Source organism: Canis lupus, chromosome 1 (assembly GCF_048164855.1).
Source record: "Canis lupus baileyi chromosome 1, mCanLup2.hap1, whole genome shotgun sequence".
NCBI lineage: Eukaryota > Metazoa > Chordata > Mammalia > Carnivora > Canidae > Canis > Canis lupus.
The window spans coordinates 52,576,005-52,603,130 of NC_132838.1; the positions used below are offsets into that span (position 1 = coordinate 52,576,005).

General features: G+C 41.5%; 1 protein-coding gene and 1 long non-coding RNA gene across 4 annotated transcripts in view; one reads left to right on the top strand and one right to left on the bottom strand.

Annotated features, from left to right (window-relative positions):
- Positions 1-27,126, top strand: part of PACRG (parkin coregulated) — a 517,537-nt gene that overhangs the window by 486,158 nt on the left and 4,253 nt on the right. Inside the window, exon 5 of one of the 3 annotated variants that reach the window (XM_072830104.1) lies at positions 24,737-24,817. The exons of 1 other annotated variant lie outside the window; for it this stretch is intronic. In XM_072830104.1, coding sequence (XP_072686205.1) covers positions 24,737-24,817 — 81 coding nt within the window. Of the gene's footprint in view, positions 1-24,714; positions 24,818-27,126 lie in introns of all 3 variants that reach the window. One more of the 3 variants, XM_072830119.1, reaches the window with a different exon arrangement.
- Positions 1,066-27,126, bottom strand: LOC140635465 (uncharacterized). Its single transcript, XR_012032790.1, has 3 exons — positions 26,947-27,126; positions 24,687-26,267; positions 1,066-5,052 (listed from the first exon to the last, which is right to left on the bottom strand). It is a non-coding gene; the product is annotated as an uncharacterized lncRNA (long non-coding RNA).

A 27,126-nucleotide genomic window follows, 5' to 3' on the forward strand; every position in this document is an offset into this window, starting at 1 on the left:
CTTAATTATTTTTTACTTTTAATTTTCATTTAATATAAAGATTTAAGGGATGCCTGGGTGGCTCAGCAGTTGAGTGTCTGCCCTCAGCTCACAGGATCCAGGATTGAGTCTTGTATTAGGCTCCCTGTAGGAAGCCTGCTTCTCCCTCTGCCTGTGTCTCTGCCTCTCTCTCTGTGTCTCTCATGAATAAATAAATAAATCTTTAAAAAATAATATAAATATTTAAGATGATGCATTTTTTACTGAGCGTTTTAGTGGCCTTTTGTAAATTCTGATATGCAATATTTTTATTACTTTGTTTTCTATTTATTTGTACTTTGGGATTATATTTTCTCTTTGAACTAAAATTGCTTAAATAAAACCAAGTCACTTGGTATTTACCTTTGCTTTTCTTAGATATACTTATTTGTCTGTCACTTGAGACATGAGCTTCAAATGATGCTCTTTAACCCCCAACTATTGCAAATGAGGCAATCAGCAAATAAGCTCCACTTCTTATCTTCTTTCCCTCATCTTTTTCTCTGCTAGTTGTGTCATTTCTACATTGTCAAAGCATTTTTAATATTTATATTTGTATTCCATTTTGCAGCCCTAATTCCCACATCATTTTAGTCTCCATTCTTCAGTTAAATCTACTCAATACCCAGCACTGATCATGTTTGTTATCTCTGGGCAAACTGAGGATTGACCTCTAGTAGTTTCTCAAAAAGGAGAGAAATAGCATTCTTTAATGTCACATTTTGAAAACTGTCTTTAGCCTTTGCACTTGAAGACTAGTTTGACTGAGTCCAAAAACACTGATGTATTTTGTTTTCTTGAGTTTGGATAGGTATGTCTCTACTATCCACCAACCTTGTGGTGGCTGTGGAGAATTCTGAGACCAACATGTTTTCCTGCTTATTAGTGACTCAGTCCTTTTGCCTGACTACCAAAGTATTTTTCTCTATATTTAAAAGGCAGTAACATAGGATATGTCTTGGTGAGATAATTCACAGGATCAGATCTTCAAGTCAGGCTCACAAGAATCAGAGATCTTGCCTCTTTATTAATAATTCAAATGGTACAAGTAACTTCAAGATACAGGGAAAGCATGAAGTCAGACAGTCTGTGTAGCCCCAAAGGTCTTTCCTGGACACATTAGGATGCACTCTCTGCCAGACAACATTTGAGGTTCCTCAAGGAATGTGCGGAGAGTATTGCTCTCAGTCATGAAACATTTACATTCTATAGTCCAGTAATTGGCATTTTTTCCACTATGTTTTCCCTAATAAACATTGTGAGGAGGTTCAGAGTATGTTTACATGAATATGTGGTCATTTCTTTCTTTTTTTTTTTCTCTCCACCTCCATCCCCACTTTCATCCCCAGGATAGAGAGGATGAGTGGGTTTGTAACCCTGCATTCTGGATCAGCTTTCCATGACACACGGTGAATTCTTCCAAAATATGGGCTCAAGTCTTCCTTTATTTTAATAATGATTTCTTGAATTAAGTTTTTAAATATTTGTTCTGTCCCAATTACATCTCTTCTCATGAGCTCCAATTATGCATATTTTATTACTTTTTTTGAAGATTTTATTTCTTTATTCATGAGAGTGGCAGAGACACAGGCAGAGGGAGAAGCAGGCTCCCTACAAGAAATCTGATGCAGGACTTGATCCCAGGACCCGGGGATAACGATCTGAGCCGAAGGCAGGTGCTCAACCACTGAGCCATCCAGGAGTCCCCAATTATGCATATTTTAAAAATCTCTATGCCTATTGTTTCTCTCTCACTTCATCTCTCCTCATTTTAAATTCCCCATTTCACTTTGATTTTGATCAAGTTCTTTCGTTTCTATGATCTGTCTTTATCATGTTTTCTGTAGAACAGTTCTTCCTATGCTGCTTTCAATTTGATCTTCATTTCTATGTTTTTTTTCCCTCCTACTTCTTTCCTGATTTCCGCCACCTCATCGTTTCCTCTGGTGGTCTTTCTGTCTGTTCCCCGAGATTCTGTGGACTCTCTTCATAGTTGTGATTGCTTCCTTGTTTATCTGTTGTCATTAATTAGGTTTTAATTTTCAAAGTTTCATCATTCTTGGCACAGAGACTTCTGTGCCTGCCCATATGCCAGTTTCCCCCAGCAAGTTTCACAACCCCTTCCCATACGTTTTCTAGGAGTATCAGTGCTATACCAGCTTTGGTTTCAAATTCCTCTATGATATGAGTTGGACTTTCCAGTCACTTTCTCTCACTTCCTGTGAGAGAAGAGGGTCCATTCCACAAAGATGGAGTGTTCCTGCCTTACTGTATCATCTGGGAAGAATTATTTTCCCAGCTTCCCCAAACCAAATCAATCTAGAAGGCTATCTGCCGGCGACCTGCCCTGCTCACCCTGTGTTAGAGTCCACCGCTACATCAAGCCATAGGTCCAACACAGTCATCACAGGTGTCTGGATGGGATGGGGAAAGGGTGTGGGGATGGGGAAAGGGTGTGGGGGGGTCCACATGTTTGAAGCTGTATTTAGAAAGCGTAAAGTTGCAACATATGCAAAATAGATGGAAAGTCAGGGGAAATTAAAAAGAAAAAAAAAACTCTAGTACAAAGGCTATAGCAATAGTTAAAAATAAAGTTAAATCTTTTTCCCCCTCCATATGAAATCTATATAGTATACATTTAATTTCATTTAATTTCAGAAATAGAAATCTATAGCATGCTCTCTAGAAAATGAATCTTTAAATTCATCATCTTGAAGCTAAAATTTAAACAGCTTAGGTTCAATAATTGCCAATTCTAAGCCAAATATAGAATTCATGGAATAATGATATGTAATTGACATCTACTGTGTATGAGTCAGGCTACATTGAGCTAACCTTTTGATCTAGTAATTTAACAGCACAGGAAAAGAAATGAGGCCTACTCGATTTTAGCATGCATTCCAAATTCAATTAACTCTAACCAGTATATTGACAGCATTCTCTTTTCTTATTAAAATAAAATATCTTCACCATTCAAGATAAAAATTGGATGAGAATCATGTCCAAAAAAATCAGATCAAATTTTTCAAGAACATTTTAAAATGATTATAGATTAAATCATTAGTAATAAAAGCATTACTTTAAATATTCTGGCAGGTGATCTTTCCTTTAAAAATTTTTTTTGTTTGGATCACTTGAAGAAAAACTGCAATTCTCTTCTCTTCACTGAATAAAGCATTCAGATAATGTTAAGACATTTAAACTGAAGGCACATAGAATAAAAATTCTACCTTACCATCATGGATTTTAAATCAAAGCCTATGAGGTGATACACATACTAATGTTAATCTACACCCAGGCTTACACCATGTAAGCAAAAGAAACATTACCACTCCCTCTAAGTAATCATCAGCTCAAAGTTGTTCTCTTAGAACCTAGAAGTTAGAATCTAAGCAAAGTTCTTGGTCATCAAGTCTCAACTCAAATGCTGCCTCCTGATTAGGATGTGACAAGCACAATGTTATAGATACATAGACATGTGCTGTATTTTTCTGGTAAAAACAAATTTAAATATAGTTTAACAAACAGATTCACTTTACATTTTTTAAAATGTTTGCTATCCAATAGAATTACAGAATTGTAAAACTCTAAGTGACTTTAGGGATTCTCCTGGCCCTCTCTCCCTCCTGTACACAAGCAAACCATCCTTCAAGGAGATTGCAGCTGGCCCATGGCCACATGGGAGCTACCTTCTTGACTGAACTTGCACTCACATCATTAGTCTGTCATCACTGCCCTATGTCCCCACAAAGTTCATAGACAGGCATTCATATGGTGGATGGTGGTCTGGCAGAAGGAGCCCTGAACTAGGAAATGAGAGATGTGAGTGGTTTTTGGAAAGAGCACATGAAGATTCTAAGTATATTTAACAGATAAATCTCATTTTAGATATTTTAGAACATGGAACAAAATAGTATTGTAACCTAGATGACATCATATAATTGGTCTTCCTATCTCCTGATATCATTTCAGTTCCAGATATGTAGGGCCACCTGTCTCCCTGAGGATGCCTCTCTGAGGATGCTGTAATGTGTCCACAGTCAGATCCAGAGAGTCAGCTCTTTCCTCTACCTTGAAACTTCATCCTCTCTCAGTGTTCCCTATTGAAGCTAATGCTGTTGCTGCCTGCCCATCTGTATAAGAGACACAGACATCCCATCCTGTATCAAATTTAACACCAAGTTCTATCTCTTTTTTGTATCATCCAAAGTATGTCATCATTTCTCTATCATCCTAAAAGAAACTACTATGATCACACTGCACTCGGACAGTACAATAGCCATTTAGTTTATCCTCCCTTGAGCATTATCCAAACAGTAGCCAAAATGTAAAATTAACTGTCACTTACCCTTAGAATAAAGGCAAATGACTACCCTTGATGTGGCCCATGTCACCTGACATCACCTGACTTCAGCATCCACCTGACTCCGGCATAATCTGACTCCTGCTTACTTCTCCAGCTTCACTTTCAATACCCCCTCCCTTCCTCCAGGTCCACTAGACTCATCTCAGTTTCTGAACGGGTCAACACTCTTCCACCTCAGGGCCTTTGCTCAAACTGTTCTCTTTATTTATAATTCTTTACACCCCCTTTCCCTCCTTATTCCTCCACTGGGCTTGCCCTGAAGCATCCAACTCAGGGAGCTCCCCTGACACTCCATGCCTGATCAGGCTTCTAGGTCCTCTGCTCCTATAGCATGACAAGAGTACATGCTTATTTAATGTCCCTCTTCCCTGCTAGACTGAAGCTCCATGAAGTCAGGGATTAGGTCTTCGGTCAACCACCATATCTTCAGTTCCTCACACAACCCCGACATCAAACTGAAAATAGAGTCTATCTTTGATTTAACCTTGCTGCCTGTGGTGGCAGGAAGAGCCAAAGTCACCATGGAGATAGCCGCCAATGCTGCCATTAGGAGGATGCTCAGTCCAGAGAGCTAAAGCAGAAGTGAAGTCCAAGGGAAGGAATGCAGCAACTATGATGGGGAAGGAGGAATGACACCCACTTCTGCTCAGGCGGAGAGGAAACCATGCCTGTCAGAAGAAGAAGTTGAGCTGTCAGAGCAGGTGCTGTGATCAATTTTCGAGATGCATTGGCCAAGGCATAATTATGAAGCATATACTATGCCGTTATAAATTTGTCATGTGTAGATGACAGCACCCAGCAGAGAGCATTGCCCACAGTAGGAACTCCATAAGCATTGTTGGTTTGAATTCAATACCAATGACAAAATGAGCCCAGCTATTTACCCAGGCTTCTGGAAGGAGCAAATGGCTCAGCACTCCCTCACACCATGACACACATGGCTTGTTGTATTGATTTCACTCCTGAAGTGGAGGAAAGTGCTGTATTACATGGTTCTGTCATGTAAATCACTTTTAAAAATTATTCTTCCATCTATAAAATTATGCATATTTTGAAACATGATCTATCTCTATGGAAGTGGAGAGAAGAATGGAATATTTCATCAGAATAACTATTTACTGACAATTCATACTATTTTATAGTCCATGTCTTTTGGAATGGATGGGAGTTCATTATTCACTGGTTTATAAAATCTTCCAGACTGAATGATGAACCCACATCTGTTACAATTGGTATGGATGATAAAACTGGTATGAATTGTCCATAAATATTTATTGTTAGGAAATATCAACACATATTGCTGTTTTTAGTAAAATAATGCATATTTTATTATTGATACATAAAGCAGGACACTTATGTTTACTACACATAATAACATAGCAATAAAATAATATTTTGTAGAATATCAGAGAAGTAGAAACAAAGACAAAATTTTGATTCTAAAGTTAGTTTTACAAAAACATTTTAAAGAGACCATGCTACTAACATGAGCCCCTTTGAAAGTTTTAAAAACTATAACTTAGTCAAGAATTGGCCATTAGTTTCAGAATCAGAGTATTATAAACAATTATATTAAACAATTGTATATTTATATATAAATAATATATATTGTTTATATACAGTTTATATATTTATATATAAATTTTATATAATAATTTATAAATTATGTATAATAAACATTATACAAGTAAACAGTATTAAAAATTATATTAAACCATTATAATTTCTGCTGTAGAACATAGATGATCGTCAAAAACCATCCTGAGAATAATTGGTATATTTCTTTTTTTTTTTTTTTTTTTAATAATTGGTATATTTCTGATAAATTCAACAACCCTACTATAAGCCTTGGGCATGAGCCATAAAACATGTTCCTTGCTGAATTCCATTTTGTCTCCCCTCCCCCCCAAGAAAAGCTCTTTTGGAGAAAAAATTTTCCACAACGAGTAACTTTAAAAATATGTAAACTATGTTTATGTGTCTGTGTGTCCGCATATGTGTATATGTGTGTACATGTATATGCATTGCCTTAAAGACCATCTGATCCTAGATTTTTTCTCAAGAGCAGATAAAACCTAAGAGTTCACATCTGACTTTTAAAAGTCTCTGTTTATTGGTTGGTGGCACTGTCAGATGAAAGCAATTTTTCTGGACAATAGAAAACTACAAAATCAAGAGCCCTAAGGAAAGAAACCAATGGCAAACATGGAGTTCACATTCATTTCTGGTGTTCCTTATAGGTTAAAAAAGACAGCATGTTCTCGCTTTTCGTTTCACAAAGTCTAGTCAACATTTTTAAAACCTGATCGATACTTCTCCCCCTTACAAAAGGGAAAAGGACCTCTCCCCCCAGCAAACAGAGCCAAAGGCCAGTTTCCCACTGCAGCAGCCAGGAGAGCTTCAGTCCCTACTCCCTGGCCCCCTGCCTCCCCTGCCCCCTCCCCTCTCCCCACTCCAGCAGCAGAGCAGTGCCAGGAATTCCACCCCTCCTTGCTCCACCCTGGCCCCAGGGGCTCTGTGCAAGGGCTTCTTCAGTCCCTGCAGGCAGTACCAGGGCTAGCCCCAAAACTCTCACAAAGCCCTCCAGGGTTTATAGTTACAACTGAACCAGCAATGGCAACTCCTTCAAAGTTGTACATTTCTTACATTTTCCTTTTAAACTCCGCCTTTCTCTTACATAATCACCCAAAAGGAACACCCCTGAGCCTTAACAATTTACACAGATGCTCTTTAGACACTCACAGCTGGGGCAAAGAACGGCCAGCTTTTTTTTTTTTTTTTTTACTGGCTACATGAAATTATTTTTCATGAGTTTACGCAGACTAACCCAAGTACCACTTTGCTCTTCATGCTGTGTCCGGTGTGGAAGCCTCGCAGGGTGGCCTTGGCTTGGAAGCAGTTAGAGATTCTCAAAACACACTACAGTACAACTTTATTTCTTTTGCTTCCTTTTTTTTTTTTTTTTTCTAGAAATTAAGGAAACGGGGGCAACTGGATGGCTCAGTGGTTGAGCATCTGCCTTCGGCTAAGGTCATGATATAGGGGTCCTAGAATTGAGTCCCGCATCAGGCTCCTTGTGGCGCGCCTGCTTCTCCCTCTGCCTGTATCTCTGCCTCTCTCTGTGTCTCTCATGAATAAATAAATCAAATCTTTAAGAAAAAAAAAGAAATTAAGGAAATGATTTTTGAGAGGCTAGGCCTCCAGATCCTTTCTTTCTTTTCCTTCACTCTACAGAATTTAGACACTCTCCAAAATAGCATTTATTCTGTATCATCTTTTTAGGGTTTGTTTTTTAGCGGAAGATATTTGGCCTTCTGCTTGTGATCATGGCTATTTGTCAAACCTTACTGAGATTCTTGGGTTCTTTCTTAGTTGCAATTTCATCTTAATGGACTTGAAATTCCAGGTGCTAATAGTGTTGGGAGGAGCTTGTCAGCCAATTTACAGTGAGAATGATGCTGAGCCTTCAGCCACAAGAGTTAGACCCTTGGCCACGGTAAAGAAACACCTTTTTGCCCTCATGCCCTGTGTGCGTGGTGTTGGAGAGTGAGCAGGAGCACTTAGGGCAGAGCATTGGAGCCGCAGGAGCCCGAGGACCTGCACTCAGATGCAGACTTAAGCTCGGTGTGGCTCTGAGCCCAGACCACTCTGGATGCTGGACTAATCTCCTCCACTCTTTCAGCCTGTTTCTCTACCTGTCAAGTGACAGTAAGATCCGTTGTGTGGGACTGTTGAGAGAATTAGACTCAATGTCTATAAAGTGCACACCACGGAGGAAACACTGCATAACTAATGGCTATTATTAACATTATCCAACTTCTGAAATTTAAAATGAGTGTAAAAGAATATGGCCATTATCATCATACAGAGTAGGAACTAAAAAAAAAAACCCTAAAAATTCCTTGTTGCCAGATTTATAATGTTGAATCATTTTATGCAGCACTTTACCTGGAATTTGAGCATAAAATTTGTTCTTGATTATCTCAGAGACATAATGCATAGAGAACTTTTTAATCACAAAATAACTACCCTTCTATACCACCAAAGCCTAGTGAATGACTTTTCTCAATTATCTCCTCAAAATACAGAGAACATGAAGTAGTTGTATATAATATCTAAAAATATCTAAAATGGTGACAGCGTGGTGGTATGTATGTAGTAAAAATCTTCAGGTGCGTTCTAAAGAGAAATACCAGCAAATTTAGGATTGTATTTTCTTTTGGGCGACTTACTCGGTGGCTCCTCTTCATTAGTGCAATTAACTGTGACTTGCCATAATGAAGATCAGAAGACGGTGACCAGTGAAGTTGGGACCAAGTGATAAAAGCAGTCCTCCACCAGGGAGGACAAGGTCAGCCCTGTGCCGTTGCAGTGGAAGACTGAGACGTACAGATCCAAGGTTGGGAATGGTTGCTGGAAACCATGATCATCCTGGAATTCCCTGTGCTGATACATGGCCCGCGAGGGCCGATGCTGGGTTCTGCCATTGGCCAACCTCTGTCGAGGTTTGCTGTTATCCAGAGTACTTGCCTGTCCTTCAGTTTTGTTTGTTTTGTTACTGACTTTCTTGATTAGGCATTAGCTGCATTAGGACCAGGTCAGTTAAAAGATGTCTTTCTTTATGGGATTCCTTTCCTTAGGTATTTCCAAAGCACCCCACTCAATGATGTCACAGATTGTTAAGAGTCATTATATTTCTTGTATTAGTCTTGTGTCAATGTTTCTTTTGTAAATAACTCTTAGTTTTTTCACTGACTTGCTCAATAGTTCTTTTTATGTTTTTAATATTTTAAGTACATAAGATTATATTTGAAATAGAATTCAGTGAAAGCTAAGAAAGCCTTATAACTAATCTAGTTCTGCCATGTAGTCCCATTAAAGAACTCCAAGAGGACTCCGGTCCAAGTGCCAACAACCACCACGAGACTGTATCAGCGAGTAAACACTCTCATGTGCCATCCCACATGTGTCACTGATGCTCTCCTACCCAACCCCGTGCTAGTCCCAGGAGGGAGTTATCATGATCCCATTCTGCCCGGAGGAAACGAAGACTGGCAGAGTTTAGTGACTTGCCCGTCCAGTTCCCGCAGCTGGTGGGTGGGGTGGATGCTGGGATGGTGCAGGCAGCCAAGGCTCTCAGCCTTTGCCATGCTGCCTCTCAGCTTTCTTTGGGATACCCATTTCCCACAAATCATTGCTAACCCTCACTCTGTGCCAGAGCTGAATTCACTTAATTCACACGCACCACAGAACAATCGCCGAGGGACCGGCTTAGTGGGGTCAGGTTATATCCATAAACTATTTTACAGGAGAGAATTTTCCAAGGACCAAAAACATAACGTATAGCAGCGCCCAAATATCAAAGCTACCACGGCCCCTTTCTTTGGCTCCCGGAAATGCGCAGGCAGGCCCAGACTGAGCCAGTAGGGAGAAACAGGCCAGGAGCTCCTGGGTGGAGGGGTGGAGCCCTGGCTGCATCCGGCTGCCTCCCTTACAGCCCCGTGCCAGGTCCAGACCTCGCCCCGTGTGTCTAACACTCACTTGCCCAAACCCTAAATAACAGCTCCTGCCTCACAGTCTGTTGCAAAGATGAGATGAGTTCATACATTTCAGCACAGGACAGCACCTGGCAATGAAAACACTCAACAAATGTCAGCATTGTTATTACTAGTATGTCATGGCTTAAGGAGGAGAACTTGACAGGGCCCCATTCACACCCTGGGTATTTATGAAGGATGCTGCATTAAATGAAGTCAGATGTGCATGAGCTTAATGTGAAGTCCAAGATCAGGGTGAGGATGGGATATTTCTGGCTATGGCCGCATTTCTAGGGCCTCCTCTGATCTGTCTCTTCAAGGATTCTTCTGAAGGAAACCACTTCTACAAATCCTAACACTCACTTCCTTTCTCAGACGACCTGACTAACCATTTAACTCAAATCCCTTATATTCCTGGCCTCAGTTATGGCAGCTTCACCCTGGGCCTTGAGTCACAGATTTCTGCCCCGTGTCCAGATGACCCTGCTACTTGCCAGCTTTGACCCTGCCTTGTACCTGGCATCCCAATGATCTGGCAATAAAGGTGTAGTGAGGGGGTATGAGGCAGACTCCTTCCATCCTGTAGTAATATTACTATTTCATATTCATTTTTGACAAAAGTTTCTTCAACATCTACCATATTAAGAGAGACACCATAGAAGATTCAAAGATAGCTCTTGCCTTCAAGGAACTTAATTCTTATAATTGAGATATTTTCCCATTATCTATAAAATGGGGTTCTTGGTGATAAGTGTTGTAAGAAAAGCATATACTCTGTATAAATGATTAAAAGAAGGAAAAATGTTTTCTGATTATTGTGATCAGGAAAATCTTTATGATACAATGAACTTTAGAGATTTTAATAAGCAGAGGTGGGGAAGGAATTCAGAATGAAGGAATGACAAAAGGAAAAATAAGAAGGTGAAGACCCCTTACTCTTGGTTACTGATAACAATTGTCATTTGATAACAATTTGTCATGTCATTTCAGCTAATGTTCCTGTGGGAGAGGTTTGGAAAGTCAGTGTTGGCCTCAAGCCCATTAAAAAGGGCCTAATGCCAGGCCAAGCAAGCTGAAATTTATTCCACAGATAATGATAAATTTCCAAAAGTTTTCACCAGTGGAAACAAACTGAATTAATGAAGGTTTAATTAGATGGTTGAAAAGGATGAATTTGAGGGGATAGAAAGACAGAGGCAGGTGAGAATGGTGGAGACATTATTGCAGTAGTCAGACAAATTTGGATTCAGATCATAAGGGACTAAGTGTGGTGGCCAGCCCTGACAACCGCAGGGATGTGGCGTGTAGGATGGGCCTGAGTCACTCTCCTTACACTTTCACAAGTGACAAGTCCAAATTCTTTTGGTAACATAATCCAAGGTCTAACATTTTTCATGGAACAAAATTTTCACTAAAATAAAGCATAATATATTCAGAATGAAGAAGGAAATGTTATAGGAAACTGTCATTCAGCCAATGTTTGTTTTAAATAGTGCAAATTCAAAGATGCTTCTACTCCCTAACTGGATGTATTAATATTCCTCAATAATATTGAGTAATCCAAACCAGATTAATTCAAAATTCTGTTTCTTCCAGCTCTCTAAAAAGATCTTTCTCCATGCCTTTTGAGTGCACTATTATAGAAGATGGATATTACCTTCCGACCAGGGCTCATTGAAATAAATATGCAATCTCACACCCTTGCAAGGATTTTTTCAAAGATAGAAATAGATGCAGATTGATCCTGAATGTAAAAATCAAACAGAGTACTAATATTTATTAGACATCTTCCCAGTGGATCAATGAATTATTCAACTTACTAGAAAAGATTTTCCATTACTGCCCTTTATTGTTAATATGAAAGGTTTAACAGCAAGTAAAGTTTCTAGAAAATCCTATGAACCGTGTTGTTCTTTGGAGATTTTAATGACACTTGGGTCATGAACAACAATCAATAATGAACTATGGATTTCAGCTCTAACGATCGAATGGAAGTGCCCTGATTCCTTGTCTGCAGCATCACATGCACACATGTAAGCACGCAGCAGGGCAAGTGAATTTATGGGCCCCAAAGATACCTCTGAGGTTTGGAATATCTACAGCCCAAAGCCAGCCCTTGTCTCCATGCTGGTAACCAGACAGGCTTTACAAAGGGCAGTAGTCAAAGTACAACAATGGAATGAAGGCTTTTGTGCTGATTTTTGGGGTGATCCAAGGCAATGGCCTGACTAAGACAATGCAGCCTTCTGAACTAGAGAGCTTTGTAGTTGATAGTTGACAGTTACATCAGCAATTATGAGAATATAATTTTTTGGAAATTTCAGTTATTACCAGTTGTATGGTCCATGAGATCAGAAATATTTGTAACAAAAATGTTTATTTTCCACATACAGAATTGGGGAACTAAGAATATGAAAAAACAATAAGACAGAATTACATCATGAAGTCCCCATGATTATTAAAGAAAGTTAGCACAAATACTCAAAGGATTGTGGGTACATGGATTAATGTACATACATTAGGTCCAGACATATAAAGAATCCAGGCTTACTGTGTTGTGAGTTTTTTTTAATGAAAGTTTTAATTATTTGAAAATTAAATAAGGATCTATAAAATCACGTTTTTCAGCATCAATGAGGAATATAAAAGAGATAATGGAAAAGAAAATAACAGTACTAATCACACTTTGATACATTCTCACAGTCTACTGATATCTTCTAATACTTTGTATTAATTCCAGCCTGCCAAGATACCACCCAGCCTGATACCTCCGATAGCAATTACAGAATATGATCCAATTATTTCCTTAAGAAAAAAAAAAAGAGAACTTTTTTGGGGGAGGGGTTAGGAAACTAGATATTTTAATGAAAATGATCTAAAACAAAAAATGCAATTGTAGTAAAATAGATGAGGAGATTGTACTTCCTTGTATTAAAATATTTTTCATAAAACATTTAAAATATATTAATGAGAATTTAATCTCATATAAACAAGTTAATCTGCTATAATACTGCTTTATGTATGTTTATATGAAATTGCATGGGACTAAAACAAATTATGTCATCATAATATTGTTTTGTATCCCCTACGGAAATGCTTGTATAAAACAGTTTAAAAAGCATATTATAGGGAGAAAAAAAAATCTTAGACTTAGTGAGGTAAGCAAGTTATTTCCTTGGAGAAGCAAGGAAAATTGCTAAAAACAAAAGTTACATTTAAAATTAGTTGGTAAACGTCAATAGTCAATATTGGTCTCAGTTTTCCTCAAATGTTAAATTGCAGCTCAAGGAAAAGAATCATTGGACAAAATTTGGAAAGGATCAGATGTATTTTAAAGGATCAAATATAAATTTATTGTTAAATTTTACAGTAAATTTTCTCACTACTGTATCTGTACCTGCAGCTAATTTTTACTAATTATGATGACTCAAAATTGTAATTTGTACATTATTAATTTCATAGAGTAATTCCAAAGCAATTGTAAGGACTTAAAGGAATTTAGAATTTTGTGTAGTTTTATTTACCCTCCAGCTTTTTAGACCCATAATATTTGGGGTCCTAGTTATGTAGTTTCTTTTATAGGATTAATCGGTGGTTTCCTGACAGACTCAGTACCAGAGTGATAGCTGGAGCAGTGGGCTAAGATGCGCAGCCCTGCAATGTATTTCATGCATTTTATTTTACCTGGTCTTTCAGATGGGGCAATATTTAGACCTGTCAGTAGCTTTTCATTATGAGGAAAACAACCTTAATCTTCATACTGATTTCTGTAAGCATCTTACTTTTTCTTAATTTATAACATTATATCTTACAAAAGGCTGTAACTACATAAGAGGAGGTAAAAAAAAAAAAGTCTTATGTCTTGAAATATCTATCCAAATAATTATATTTACCTACCTCATTGGATGGCATGTCACTTATCAATCTGACCTTGCAATAGTTCAGTGCCAATCAGAAATTCAAAATCCTTTATAATGTTTGTTCTTACCTTGGTATCTGCTCTCAATGTAATATGCAACTTTCTTTCTGCTACAAAGCTTTGTTTCATCAGTTAAGTTGAAATAAAAATGTGTTATTTTTCCTTTTATTCACTAAAGAGGGTGGGCAGTAGGTTCATCAAGGATCTCAAAACATAATTGACACAACTGTGCTTATTTATGCCTAAAAGAGATATTAGTATACTCACTGAAATGCATCTCCAGCCAGAGGTCAGGGTTAAGGTTATTGGCATGGTTTTATAAGGACACTCATGTTGCACCTGTCTGCACCATCCCTTGCCTGAAGATAAATAGCAGGCTTCAGTTTCCAAAATAACAGTGTTGTTCTGTATGGCCTCATTTGTAAATAATCCAGTTTGAAGGTAACTCCAAAATCTTGATTTTAGATACATTGTAAACGAGGGCCAGACAAAACCGCTCCAGGTCATGCCTGTGACTAGCCTCATTAGTAACTAAGCTTGATCCTTCAGAGGATGACCTCAGAAGCAAACTGACGGGTGGGGGGGGGGGGGTGGCTGGATGGGCAGATGGAAAACTATAAGGAAAGGTTTTAGAGAAAGCATTTTAGAAACTGAATCACTATAAATGCTCCTCCTTCTAGAGGTGATGGTCAGTTACTCTAACTTATTAATTATGTGATTTTCTCCAAAATCCACATGTCCTCCACAATCTTTGAGATTCTTCCAATTCCCACGGTATTACTGCCTTCAGGCACCTCTAAAAGTAACAGAGATTTATTCAGCCTGTCCTACTGCCCTCTGAGACAGTGCCTATTGAATCAGTCGAAAAGAAATGAATGCCAGCATGTCTTGTACCCTAGAAAATCTAACTTGAGAGATCTTGCCACTCCTTAGTTTCCCAAGATATTATGAGACTTTGTTTCCCTTATAAAAACTACCCAGTAGATAAACAGGCAAAAGAACAAATCATTCTCATAAGAAAAAAAAATGAAACCTACATAGCAACAAAAAGAAAAAAAAAAAAGTTTGCCCTCCTAAGTAGATAGAACACTAACTTAAGTAACCTTTAGTAATATTTCACATAGACTGAATTAGCAAGCAGGATTTTCATGATAGCACACACTGCTGTGATAAACAGGTGAACTCAGATGTTGCCCATAACATTATAAATTGGCATAACCTTTCTGAAAATCAGTTATATACGCCAACAATTGCAAAATGTTCAGTCTTTGAAGCAGTAACCTCACTTCTGAGAACTGGTTCTAGGAAACAACAGAACTAAAGAAAGAGATGATGAACACTAAGACATGTATTTATTGCATCATTCTCGGAAACTGTGAAAATCGAGAAGTAGAACAATGTCCCTAACTAGAGAAAGATACAGTCCCTCAACTCTGGGGCTGCTAAATAGTCACTAAAAATTGCAATTATGTGTAGTGTATATCAAGGTTGAAAAGAACAAACACGATAACTTGGTGGGAGCATACACTCTAGTGACAATTTCTTCCAAGCTCAAGGCCTTCCTTTGCGTAGGCTTGCTGGCACAGAGTGTCCTTCCCAGGTTGCTTGTTGCAAGCCAGTTTCTTCTCAGCATTCAGGTTTCAGCTTAAATGTAATTTTCTCAGGAAACCTTTCTGGTCACCTCCCCAGGACAGTCCCATCACCTCACTGCCCCATCATCTACTTTCATTCCTTGCTTAGACTTCTCATTCTCCAAGTGTTCTTGGTCTGTCATTGGTTTACTGGCACACCTTCCACCTCTTCCACCGAAATGTGAGCTCATGGGTTGACCTATCTTGTTCTCCACCAATCCTCAGAGACTAGAACACTATACAGGACATCTTCTTGAAATCACAGAAGTTGGAAGACTGCCTCTGAGTTTAAATTAGAACTTGACTCCTGATGTCCTCTGTGGAATTGTTTCCTCATTCCTTTTATCCTCAAACTGGGAAGCCAGTTTGTGAACAGTGCTCTGAGCACGTGGAAATAGTGTGTGAGCAGCAGGCGGGCTGCACAGGGGAACAGAGCCTCTGCTCCTTCTCGGTGACAAGCAGCTGCTCTCTCCCACCACAGGTACTATAGCTGCTCCTGCAGACATCCCTCCCACAGCCCCAGTCCATAGAACTGTGAGGGGTGGTCAGCCTTCCAGTGCCCCCCGCCCCTGAAGTGGATGCCAGCCTCTGAGGAGGGGGGGGGCGGGCTATGAATTTGTGTACGAATTTGCCTGGCCTCTGCTAGACCTCCTTGGCTTCTGAAATCCCCACCACTAACACTGCTTCTTTGAGCCAAATGTCTCTATAAAAATAAAAAGCCTAGATACAAGGACCCACCGTCACATAGCAGATCTTTAAGACCAAGAACGTAGGTTTTGTCCAGAAAAGCATTAGAGGGGTGGTGTTACTTAGCAGACAGTATTTTCAAGAGACTGAAACTAAATGGAATGATTTACTTAGAGGCCTTGGGTGGTAAAGGATAATAGATCCCTGGTAGGAGGACCCTGGGGTAAAGGAGGGCAAGAAATCAGTGGAACCCTGGCTCTAGGTCTCTCCCTCCACCTCCTGGAGGTTTTTCCTTGTGCAGACCTAACGTGGCAGAAGCTATCTGGAATAGAAGTTACACATATGTGCTTGTTTGCCAGGACATTTGCCCCAGTTTGCTCAGAAGCTCTGAGTCTACTTCGCTAAAGGTCAAATTTGGGAGCCTGGCCAAGGACTGGAGCCAGGAGGTCCACCACCATCCCAAGGGACCCAGGGCCATGCTTCGAAGAGTCTAGAAGAGGAGAGAGGGCTTTCTGGGCCAAAATAGCAATCCATGCAATGAAGGTGGTAGATAATTTCTCTAATAAGAAACATGAGAGCAAGTGTCCCAAGGCCCCACGTCAGTTGGTACTTTGCTTTGGGAATGAACTATGAGACTGAACACTGCTCCATTTCTTCCTTTGGTTTCACTGTCTCTTCTCCAGCATAGCTTTCTCCTTATGGTTGGCAATAGGCAAGGGCACCTCTCTCTCTCTCTCTCTCTCTCTCTCTCTCCAGCTACGCGCTTAATATAAAATGGGAATTTTAACACATTGTTGTTAGTATGTATTAAGTGCCAATTAGTGCCTGAGAACACAAATAAGGAAATCCAAATATACATTATTTTGCAAATATTAAAGTCCCATGGTAATGCTATGCAATTACGACCTAATTGTGGCTTGAGGCACAAGTTATCAGGTTTGCATTTCAAAAGCAAAACCCACTTTTTCCTGGTGGGTTACTAGGACTGCATCTCACACATAGTCAGCCAGTCATCTAGGGAACTAGCTAATCATGAACTGTGCTCCTGAAATTTTAAAAAATCAGCACTTTGTTGAAGCCAAAGGAATAAACAGGGCCGCAGGGGCCCCAAGAGTCAAGCCTGAGTGCTATTTGCAACCCATCTTTCCCCCACGCTCTCAGGCACCAGCATATTGAACCATACCTGGAGAACAGAGCTTAGGAAACTATGGAGGAGAAGTTTAAGCTATAAATGGTTCGTTTAAAAAGTCCCACAACCAGGTATCTTGATTAAGACACAAGCAGGGTTCAGGAAACCAGTCTAGACTAGGACAAAGGACACCTGAGTAAGAGCATGAGAACCTGAGGCTCCGTGTTCGTGGCAAGTCCAGGTGACAGTGAACTTGTGCATCTGCATGACCTGAACACAAAGTGACTCAGGTCTGCTCCTTTCCTGAGGTCGTAGTGTGAACCCATTTTATAAATGAGAAAGCAAAAAGCTTACTCCATGCCGTTCTGGAAACTGTACCTCCTCCTGTTCTGCCCCAGAGGAGAGTTAAACTAGGGATCATGGTTATCTGGGAGCAGGGACACTGACATCCTAGTGGCTACAATAGTAACAATGGTAGAAATTTATCAACAGCTTGATAAATTCATAACATGTCCTCTCCTGTTATCCGTGCACCTATCCTCACAGGTAGGTTTTACAGCTGTTTCAGAGATTCAGTAACAGGCTGAAGGTCCCGTGGAGCTGGGACGCAAAGCCGTTTGTGTTCAACAAGCCTGGATGCAACTTCCTTGCACCCAAGGAAGCCTTGTCTTCCTTCCCCACCCCTTGGGGATACTGTTGTTTTTATCTCCCGCTGCCTTTGTCTAGACTCACCTTCTCTTTAAATCCTGATTCAGAGGAAAGCAATTGTGTACACTAACCTGAGGAATCTTACGTGATAAAAATGTAACTCAGGCAAATACACATTCTTCATTCGAAAGTAGCAGAAGTCAGCATATTTCACCCACCAGCATTTCCAGCAAGCTTTAGTTTCACTTCTCATGCAAACCCAATTTTGCTGCTTTGCCAGACTAAATGGCCATATTTTCATGCCCCACCCCCCACAATTTAGATACCTTTAAAAAAAAAATGTGTCCAAAGCTTTGATTGGACTTTAGCAAAGCCTTGAACATTTGTCAAAATTTTGTTAGGCAAGTCCAAGTATTTTCAGATTGCGTTCTGCGTCAACACGCAAAGTGGATGTCTCTTGCCACATTTAGCTCACCAGTGTAGAGGCTGATAAAAGCTGATAGTCAGAGCTTTGGAAGATATTGCAAGGTTATTTTAAACTGAGACAGCCGTAAAAGGCTTGAAGGTTTTAACTCTGCCACTTATACTGTAGTTAAGGCAGCTCAGCCCAGCAGATTGCTCTGATTTGTTCATTTAATACATTATTTTTGCATTAGTCAAGCTAATTTGATGAGAAAGTTTCCCACTGTAAAATTTCCAGCTAATGGCTTGGAAATCTATTTGAATTTTGCACCTAATAATTCATTTCAGAATTTCCAAAGCTGTAGGTAGTTCAGGCAAGCTGGGATAAATCCCAGATAAGCAGGGAAACATCTAATCAACTTGTGTTTTCACTGTAGGTACCTTAGTGAGTTTATCTACTTAATTATTTTCTGCAATAGGACAACACGTACATCAAGGCTATCGAGGCCTTTTACTTTGTGGCTCTGTGCCCACTGTGTGGGTTATTCATCGAAAATGATCTAACCAAACTTTGTTATGATGGCAATCACCGGTGTGGACCTACACAGGCTTGAGTTTGCAATTTATTACATAGATGAAAGTTACAACAAAGATAATTTGGGAAATACATCTCCCCATAGTTTACTGCATTTGCTGATAACATTTGGTAGAGATTTGAAATTTTTTTTTGTTTTTGTGCCTCAATTACAAAAAAAAAAATTAGAGCTGAAAGTGAGTTGTATCATTAATGTTTCCTTCTAATGGAAAACTGTAATAACAGCTGTCATTTTGGCTCTTTTTAAAAATTTTCCAGTATCAGTCTAAAAGAAGTAAAATAATTTCCAATAGGTTTCCCTCACTCCAGAAAGCAGCAATCAATATTTCTTTTCCAATTAAAATCATGTATTTGGTTATCTCTGGAGCTGGTTGGAAATTACCATGTGGACATATAAGAAATTATATTAAACAAAATTTAGGTATTAAGTGAAAACACTGTAAAAAAATCAGCATTTTCCTCATTTTGGAACAACGGCTGCTAATAAAGTGAATGGAATAATCTGATTTTTCATTTTGGAAAAAAGTTTTCTCTTCTCAAGTTTCAGGCTGATCCAGGTAGATCCCACTTTAAATCTAGGAAGACTTTGGAAAAGAGATGAGGCTGTCTAACTATAAAGACCTTCCATGTGCTTAAACACATTTGATCAAACTTGTCCAAGTTCACATAAATGCTGTTGCCATGAGTAGGAACTCACAAGCATGTAGGTAGTGAGTAAAGAATAAGCATTAGGCAAATTGTTGGCACTACATTTAACATGTAGTTTATTTAGAACTAAATTTACTTATATTGTATCTGACTTGGGTAAACTCACAAAGTAGTCATTCATTCATTCACTCATTCATTCCTTTTACAAATGTTCAATTTGTATTTGATGCCATTGAACAAGATTTACCCTCTAAGTCCTATGACTCTGTCCTTCAGGAGATGGTATCATGTAGGAAAGCTAGGTAAAAACAAACACTTCCTAAGGGTTCCAGAGTGACATGTAAATAAGGAAGGTGGATGGCTGGCTGGCTATGGCCCTAGGAATTCATAAGAAGAAAAGATGACTGTGGAGTCCACAGATGAAGTAAGTCAGAACTCGCCTTGAAAAGGGTAAGGTCAGACTTAGCAGGAGGGAACGGGGAGCATATTGCTATGGGGAATTTCAAAGACAGAAATGAAAATTGCACGCATTGGGGTTAGGAAGAAATCCGGTCTGTGTGAAGCAGGTCTTGGTGGGAAGGAGCAAAGTACGAAATTGGCCTCATGAGGAAGAGCAGAGTACAGAGGGCCCAGATGATCAGGAACTTGAATGTGACACAATGTGGACACAGATGTTGGTCGTGGTCAGGATAGAACGCAATCAGCAAGGTTAATCTGCAGGGGGAAGTAAGCAAAGAGGAGGACAGAGGACCGGAAGCCAAAATGGACTACTAGCCACCACCCAGGGCGGTCCAGGTTACTGGAGCAGACCCACCACGCACTACACATAGCAAACTGAACACAGCAAAGAGAGGAGTTGGAAGATGGCCCTGATCTTCTGAGCCCAGACTCAGGCTTGTGGGATGAATGGAGTCAACACTCACCTCGTGGGGCCATCTGAGAGCCTCCACACAGCATTATCCCATCAAAGACTATGCAAGGATCATATGAAAAAAACAGTGTCCTGAAGCAAAACTTCAGGGATGATGGGAACCTTGGACTTTGCTCCATCACCTCCCCAACTTCTGTGGCTTTGAGTTGGCTTTCTTTGTTTTTAAGGATATAGAGAGATAGCTACAAGATTCCTGCTGTTGGGACGCCTGGGTGGCTCAGCGGTTTCGCACCTGCTTTTGGCCCAGGGTGTGGTTCCAGGGTCCCAGGGTCGAGTCCCACGTTGGGCTCCCTGCATGGAGCCTGCTTCTCCCTCTGCCTTCTCTGCCTCTCTCTCTCTGTGTGTATCTCTCATAAATAAATAAATAAAACCTTTTATTTTAATTTTTTAAATATTTATTTATTTATATGATAGACAGAGAGAGAGAGAGAGGCAGAGACACAGGAGGAGGGAGAAGCAGGCTCCATGCCGGGAGCCCGACATGGGACTCGATCCCGGGACTCCAGGATCGCACCCTGGACCAAAGGCAGGTGCTAAACCGCTGAGCCACCCAGGGATCCCCTAAATAAAACCTTTAAAAAAAAGATTCCTACTGTTTATCTCTTCACTCTCTTCTTACTGTCCTTACTATCCTCTGGTCTGACAAGACCAGGTGTTCCTCTGCCAGTAGTGATGATGCTCCGGATAGTGGCTCTCAGGCTCCTTTTCTGTCTTGTGCACATTAAAGCCCTATCATTGCCTCACCTGTAAGACTGTGACGAAAGCCCACCAGACCCAGAAATCCGGGTGTGTCCTGCTTTTCCAAAGTTTGCATTAGACCACTTTGCTTTTACAAGGCATACTTCAGTACCTGTCCTAGCTAACCAAAAGAAATCTGAAGAGGATTTTTGCTTTTATGAAAAAAAGGACACAAGGGGAAATAGCAGTCAGCACCCATTAAGCTGCTCGCTACACAAGCAGGACACACCCAGGGCACCCAGAGTGGTGCCATCAAGCTCTTTCCCCAGGAACTGCACTCAGTGTCAAGACACCCTCCAGAGCTCTGAACCATGTCCATGAGCATCTGTGCTTTATCTCGATGTATTTCGAGAATCCATAGGCAAGATGTATCCTAAGGCATCAGAAAAGGTGAAGAGAGGTTATTTCAGGGGCCTGGGAACCCTCAGTAATTCCTCCATATAAACTAAAGGTAATTGCTTCTTTACCTTATGCCTCTTCGGCTTACAAAAGGTTGCATAGAAATGAGTTACATTCAGAGAGTGGAGGAAACGGGTAAATCATAAATGCTTATAAAGATGGGAGTGCGGAATGTGAAATTAATCCTAGAATTCCCCCCACTATTCCTCGTGTATTGTATGGCAACTGAAAAAAAAAGTCCTTGAAATCAGCCAGCCCTGATTTTTGTCTTTCTGCACATCTCTGTAAAGGATGTCATTATTTTAAGCACTTATGATGAAGTAAAGTTGGCACAATAGTCCATATCATAAAAAGGAAGCTAAGATGAGCAGCTGGCTGCCCTGTGAAACATGAATTGATTGGTTGTACAAGTCAAGTATGTCCTCCCGGCGTTTATTCCCCTAGACCCTCTCTCCCGATGGCATTCTTCCTCTACAGGCTTGAAATTCTTCTACAGTTAGAAAGGCAGTTTCTGCTACCTTGCACCCTTGCTATGTTGACATAGGTGCTGACACCTCTCTTTCTGGGTCTTCCTACCATCCTTGTTGCACTTCAGCAGACGCCTGCCACAGTTTCTCGGTTTCTGTATGCAGGATCACCCACTGTTTGTATTGCTCTGTGGACTTATTTCACCTCCCTAAGCTGAGTTTGCTTGTCTATGGAGGGGAGCCAATATTAGCAGCTAGCTCACAGGGCTATTCTTTGTATTAAGTGACATTTGTTAGTGTTACTGTTGTTGTTATTATTATTACTCCACCGTGAGGTAGGCCAGTGAGAAATAGATTTAGGACAGAGCTGGACTTAGAACTCTCTGCTCCTTTTTAGAAGCAATCTGCTCATTGAATCACATTGGCCAACAAGAAAAGAGACATGCTTTCACTTCAAAAGCTTGAATCCAGTTTAATTCAATGGCCACTGAATCTATTGTTATAATTATCTTGTAGAGGGATCAATTGGTCAACCCACCTATTTTTTTCACTATAAATTCCAGGTTAAAATTGTCATTAATCAGAGATGAACCTGACTTGCCTTTTTGTAGTCTTGACCAAATCACTATCAACTGAATATATTAAAAAAAATCAACCCATACATTTGATCTTTTTTTTCTAAAAAGTTAAAATCTATATAGACTTACTGAAATAGCAGAATAGGATAACGTTTCACAGTTATCAATAGTGTCAATAGTTTGAGTTTTGGCAGTACTTTCTTTCCTAAGTAGAATTATAAAACCATTGGCCCTTTCAGGTTTTCTTAGGATTGATTTGAAAGCTGAATTTGGTGTTTTGAGATTTGTGACTTACTTAGAAGAATTACACATTTGCTTTATGACCATCTTTTCTGTTGAAATACAATGCATCTTGTATTTGAAGAACGATCATTTCCAAACGCATGTTCCAAAGTTATATTGTGATTTTACTAAATGTAACATTAGAATAGTAGGAACCAGAGATCACCCTTCTTTGTACAGGGGAGGTAACTGAGATTCAGAGAAATTAAGCAAGTAGTTCGTAGTTCAACATCTAGTAAGTTATTGAACATTGAAGCTACTGAGTTGTCGAAAAATTCTATTACAAGTCATTTGCCTTGTTAGCTAATGTTATTTTTACTATGCCAGGACATTCTAATACCATTGTTGTTAACCTCTTTAGAGAAATAAATCTAATTTGCAGTTGGAGAATAGCAGTTGTCATTGCCTCTCTGAAGGAAAATTTTAATATTTAATTGACAATTAGACCAAGATCCATGATATCTTCAATTTCACAAGTGATCAGTGGCCCCATTCAGAAGATGAAAACCCTTCCTTGAGCTTTTGAAACTGTGATGGCTTAGTAGCCTCTTGCTTTAGTCACCCAGCCCCTGTGTCAAAAAGAGAGGAAGAGAGAGAGACATCCAGCTGGGAATCGAGGTCTTGCTTCAAAGCTTTTATCTTCAGAGGAAAGAAATCTTGTGAATTTCATTAATGTCAACAAGATCTGAGAAGATTTGAAGTATTTAAGCCCTTGGGCATCTCCAGAATGCCAAATGCTGTGGTTATTATAAGTTATTGGTTGCAAAAGCATTGCAACTTTGATTCACACCCCCCATGAACGAAGACTTTGGAAATATCCATTGTACAGTCGTACTTCAGGGCATGTTGAAAACCATCACTTTCTAAGAAGATATGAAGTCAACAAGGAAGCAGTGACTAAGCTTAAACCAAACATGGAAACACCTGGAATTCTGAATGAAGTGACATATGTTACGGTTAAGAAAAAAAAGATCAGTCCCCTCAATGTGCGACAACAAAGCTAACAAAGAAAACAAAAGAAGCATTGATTTAGGATTCAAAAAGCAGATAACCCTCAAAACTTCTTCCCAAAAGTGTCCTTCTCAAAAAATGAATTGAGTTATAGGATTTGCTTTCCCTCTTCACTTTCTCCACATCTCCAAGAAGGATCAGACTGGAATTTACAATTGTTTCCACTGTACCTTTCCAAACTTTACAGGAAAAAGCCCATTTATTCCAAAACAGGTAACTTTCTATAGAATATATTGGGTCCAAGCTAACCCCAAATAAAGAGATATTTCTGGCAAAACAAATATTGACAATTTAAACTAGATCTTGAAATTGAAAATTTCTTTAGAAGTAAAATATATCTTTCGTTTCTCTTTTCCTCCTTTCTTAAATTAAAAAGAAAAAAATTCAAAAGCAACCACTTCATAAATATCATGAGGTATCATTTCAATGACATCTTTTTTTAATGATAAGTTATCCTTTTGATAAATCTCTTTTGGAAGATGTTAGTTTTATTCTACTGCAGCTGACATCTGCTTAAATACCAGTTAAGTGTGCCCAGGGAATTACTGTTTGGGTCATCTCAATCTTGTAACTGCTAAATCCATTACACCCAAAGGAAAAATTTGTTCAGAATCATCCAACAGAAAATCTGTGGTAGTTTAATGTCATTAAGAGGCATCTTATAATAATAATATTTGCGGTAGGTTCCACCTGCACATACCTGCCAAGACCTGAACCCGGGCCCCAAGGGCTCACTTTCTTTCTCCACAGCCATGACCTCACTGAGAGCCAGCCTGAAGGAATGCAGCTTTAGCTGTGATGGAAGCCATCAAAGATTACAGGCCCTAACAGGTAAAACTCCTTACAGCAGGTCTTTAGAGCTCTTGAAATATTTTAGTGCGGCATTTGAGAAACTAAAACAGTGCCTTTTCTGATCCCAGAAAGAAAAGATTTGGTTTCTCCTGTTAGCATTTTTTTTTTTTTTTTTAGTTTCACTCAGTGTTGCTGCAGGGACATGGTCCAGCTCGGAGGGGCACACGAGCCGAGGCCCAGAGTTCTTGCTGCCCGCCGGCTCCCCAGCCACCTCACCTGGGGAAACGGGCCACACCTGCGCTCTCCGCGAGGCGCCTTCTGTCAAGGGACGCCCTCCCGCTGGGAGGGGCTTGGGCTGGACCCGGCCTGGATTCGCGGTCCGAGGCCGTGTCTGCAAAGTGGCCTCGCCTGACCACGCTCGGGCCGGCTCACGAGTGGCCGGGAAACCGCGCTGGGCGCTGGGCGCTGGGCGCTGGGCGCTGGGCGCTGGGCCCCGGGCCGGAGGAGGGTGGGGCCAAACCAGGACGCGCTGGCAGCAGTTTCTTTCCCAGCCCCGGGTCTCTGGCTGCGGCTCAGCCGCGGTGCGATGCGCGGAGGTGCCTGCGGCTGCGCCCTGGCCTGGCGTCGGGGCCGTCCGTCCGTCCGTCCCTCTGTCTGAGCGACGCGCTGAGCGCAGGGGCAGGTCGTCCTGTGCCCCCGGAGGAGCCACGAGCCTGGACGTTCACGTCCTAGGGCAGCTTCCGAGGGGCGGCGTCGGTGCAGGGACGGCGGCCTGGGCGCAGCCGGGGCCCCTCATCGAGGCCCACCCACTCACGTGGTCTTCGACCGCGGTCCCCAGCCAGTGTTTTCTGGAACCGTGTTTGGTTCCTCGGCTTCTGAAGGCACCCACGTCGTGAGCCATTCGGGGATGACCTGCGGGCCTGCTGCTCCTCCCTGGGGGGTCCCGCTCCTCCCTGGGGGGTCCCGCTCCTCCCTGGGGGTGTCCCTGCTCCACCCTCGGGGGTCCTCCTCCTCCCTGGGGGGTCCCTGCTCTTCCCTGGGGGGTCCCTGCCCCACCCTCGGGGGTCCTGCTGCTCCCTCGGGGGTCCCCGCTCCTCCCTGGGGGGTCCCCGCCCCTCCCTTGGAGAGTCCCCACTCCTCCGTCTGGCGGACCCCTTCTTCCCTCTGGGGGTCCCGCTCCTCCCTCGGGGGTCCCCGCACCTCCCTGGGGGGATTCCCACTCTCCCCTCGGGGGGCAAGTCACTGCTCCAGCAGCACAGTCCCCAAACTAACAGACCCGTTTCTCTTCGGGCAATGCTGCCGGTGGCTCTTGTCACGGCCAGGAAGGACGGGCTGGTGTTGTAACTTATTTCCTCCATTGGCATCACATAGATTCTCGAGGCGTGTGGAATGAGCGCCGAGGTAAGGTTTCTGTGCTTTCTCTTTCCACGCCTGCCAGAGTGCTTTCACTCCCCAGTGACTGCTCTGCGGTGTGGGCACAGGACAGCATCTACACATTCAAAAAAAAAAACATTAACCAAAAAAACATTAGAGGCAGAGAAGTCCAAATCTGAATGTAACTCTGCCTCAGTCTCCCCAGGGCAGCGCCTGTGTCCCTGACCGCCCTCCTCCTCCAAGGTCTGGAGGGGCTGAGTGAGAGCACACAGGTCAGGGTCCCTCAGGACGCCACCCAGAGACAACCCAAGCAGCAGGGGGACCTCTTAGCACCGAGGGTCTGTGAGGTCGGGGTGCACAGCCTGAACTGCCTACACGGTGGGTGTATATGACCAAGGCCTTCTAGAAGAGGGCCACCAGTAAGATGTCCCCAGCGAGGGGATATGCTCTCCTGAAGACAAGAGCCACTTTTCCCTGGATGGCATTACCCGGCAGTGCCTAGTAGGCTCGGCGTGCAGACAGCATCCCATCCTGATGACTGCTGGGGGTGCCGGGACCAAGGGCGCCCATCAGTGTGGCCACGCAAGGCTGCCAACACCTGCCTCGGCGCTGACTTGGGGACGGCCTTCCGCTGGCCACCAAAAGTGTCTCTCTCTCTCTCTGTTTTTTTAGTTTTGCTCTTTTTGCCTTCCTTGTCCCCCTTCCTGTAATCATCTCAATTAAAGGAGACGAATGCAGCTTCTACAGTTTGGAAATCGCAGAAGTGCTAAAAGACTATTTTGTCAAAATCTTACATGATGTGTGTCTGTTGCTGATTCACATCCACTACCCGGCAGCCATCGGTGGCTCACGCAGCGCCACTTCGAGGTGGCCCTTGGTGACGAGGCGTCATGGCAGCCACTTCGCAGACAAGCTGAGTTCATCACCGGGAGCGTGATGGTGCCAGATGCGAGGCTGGGAAATATATGTCCCAG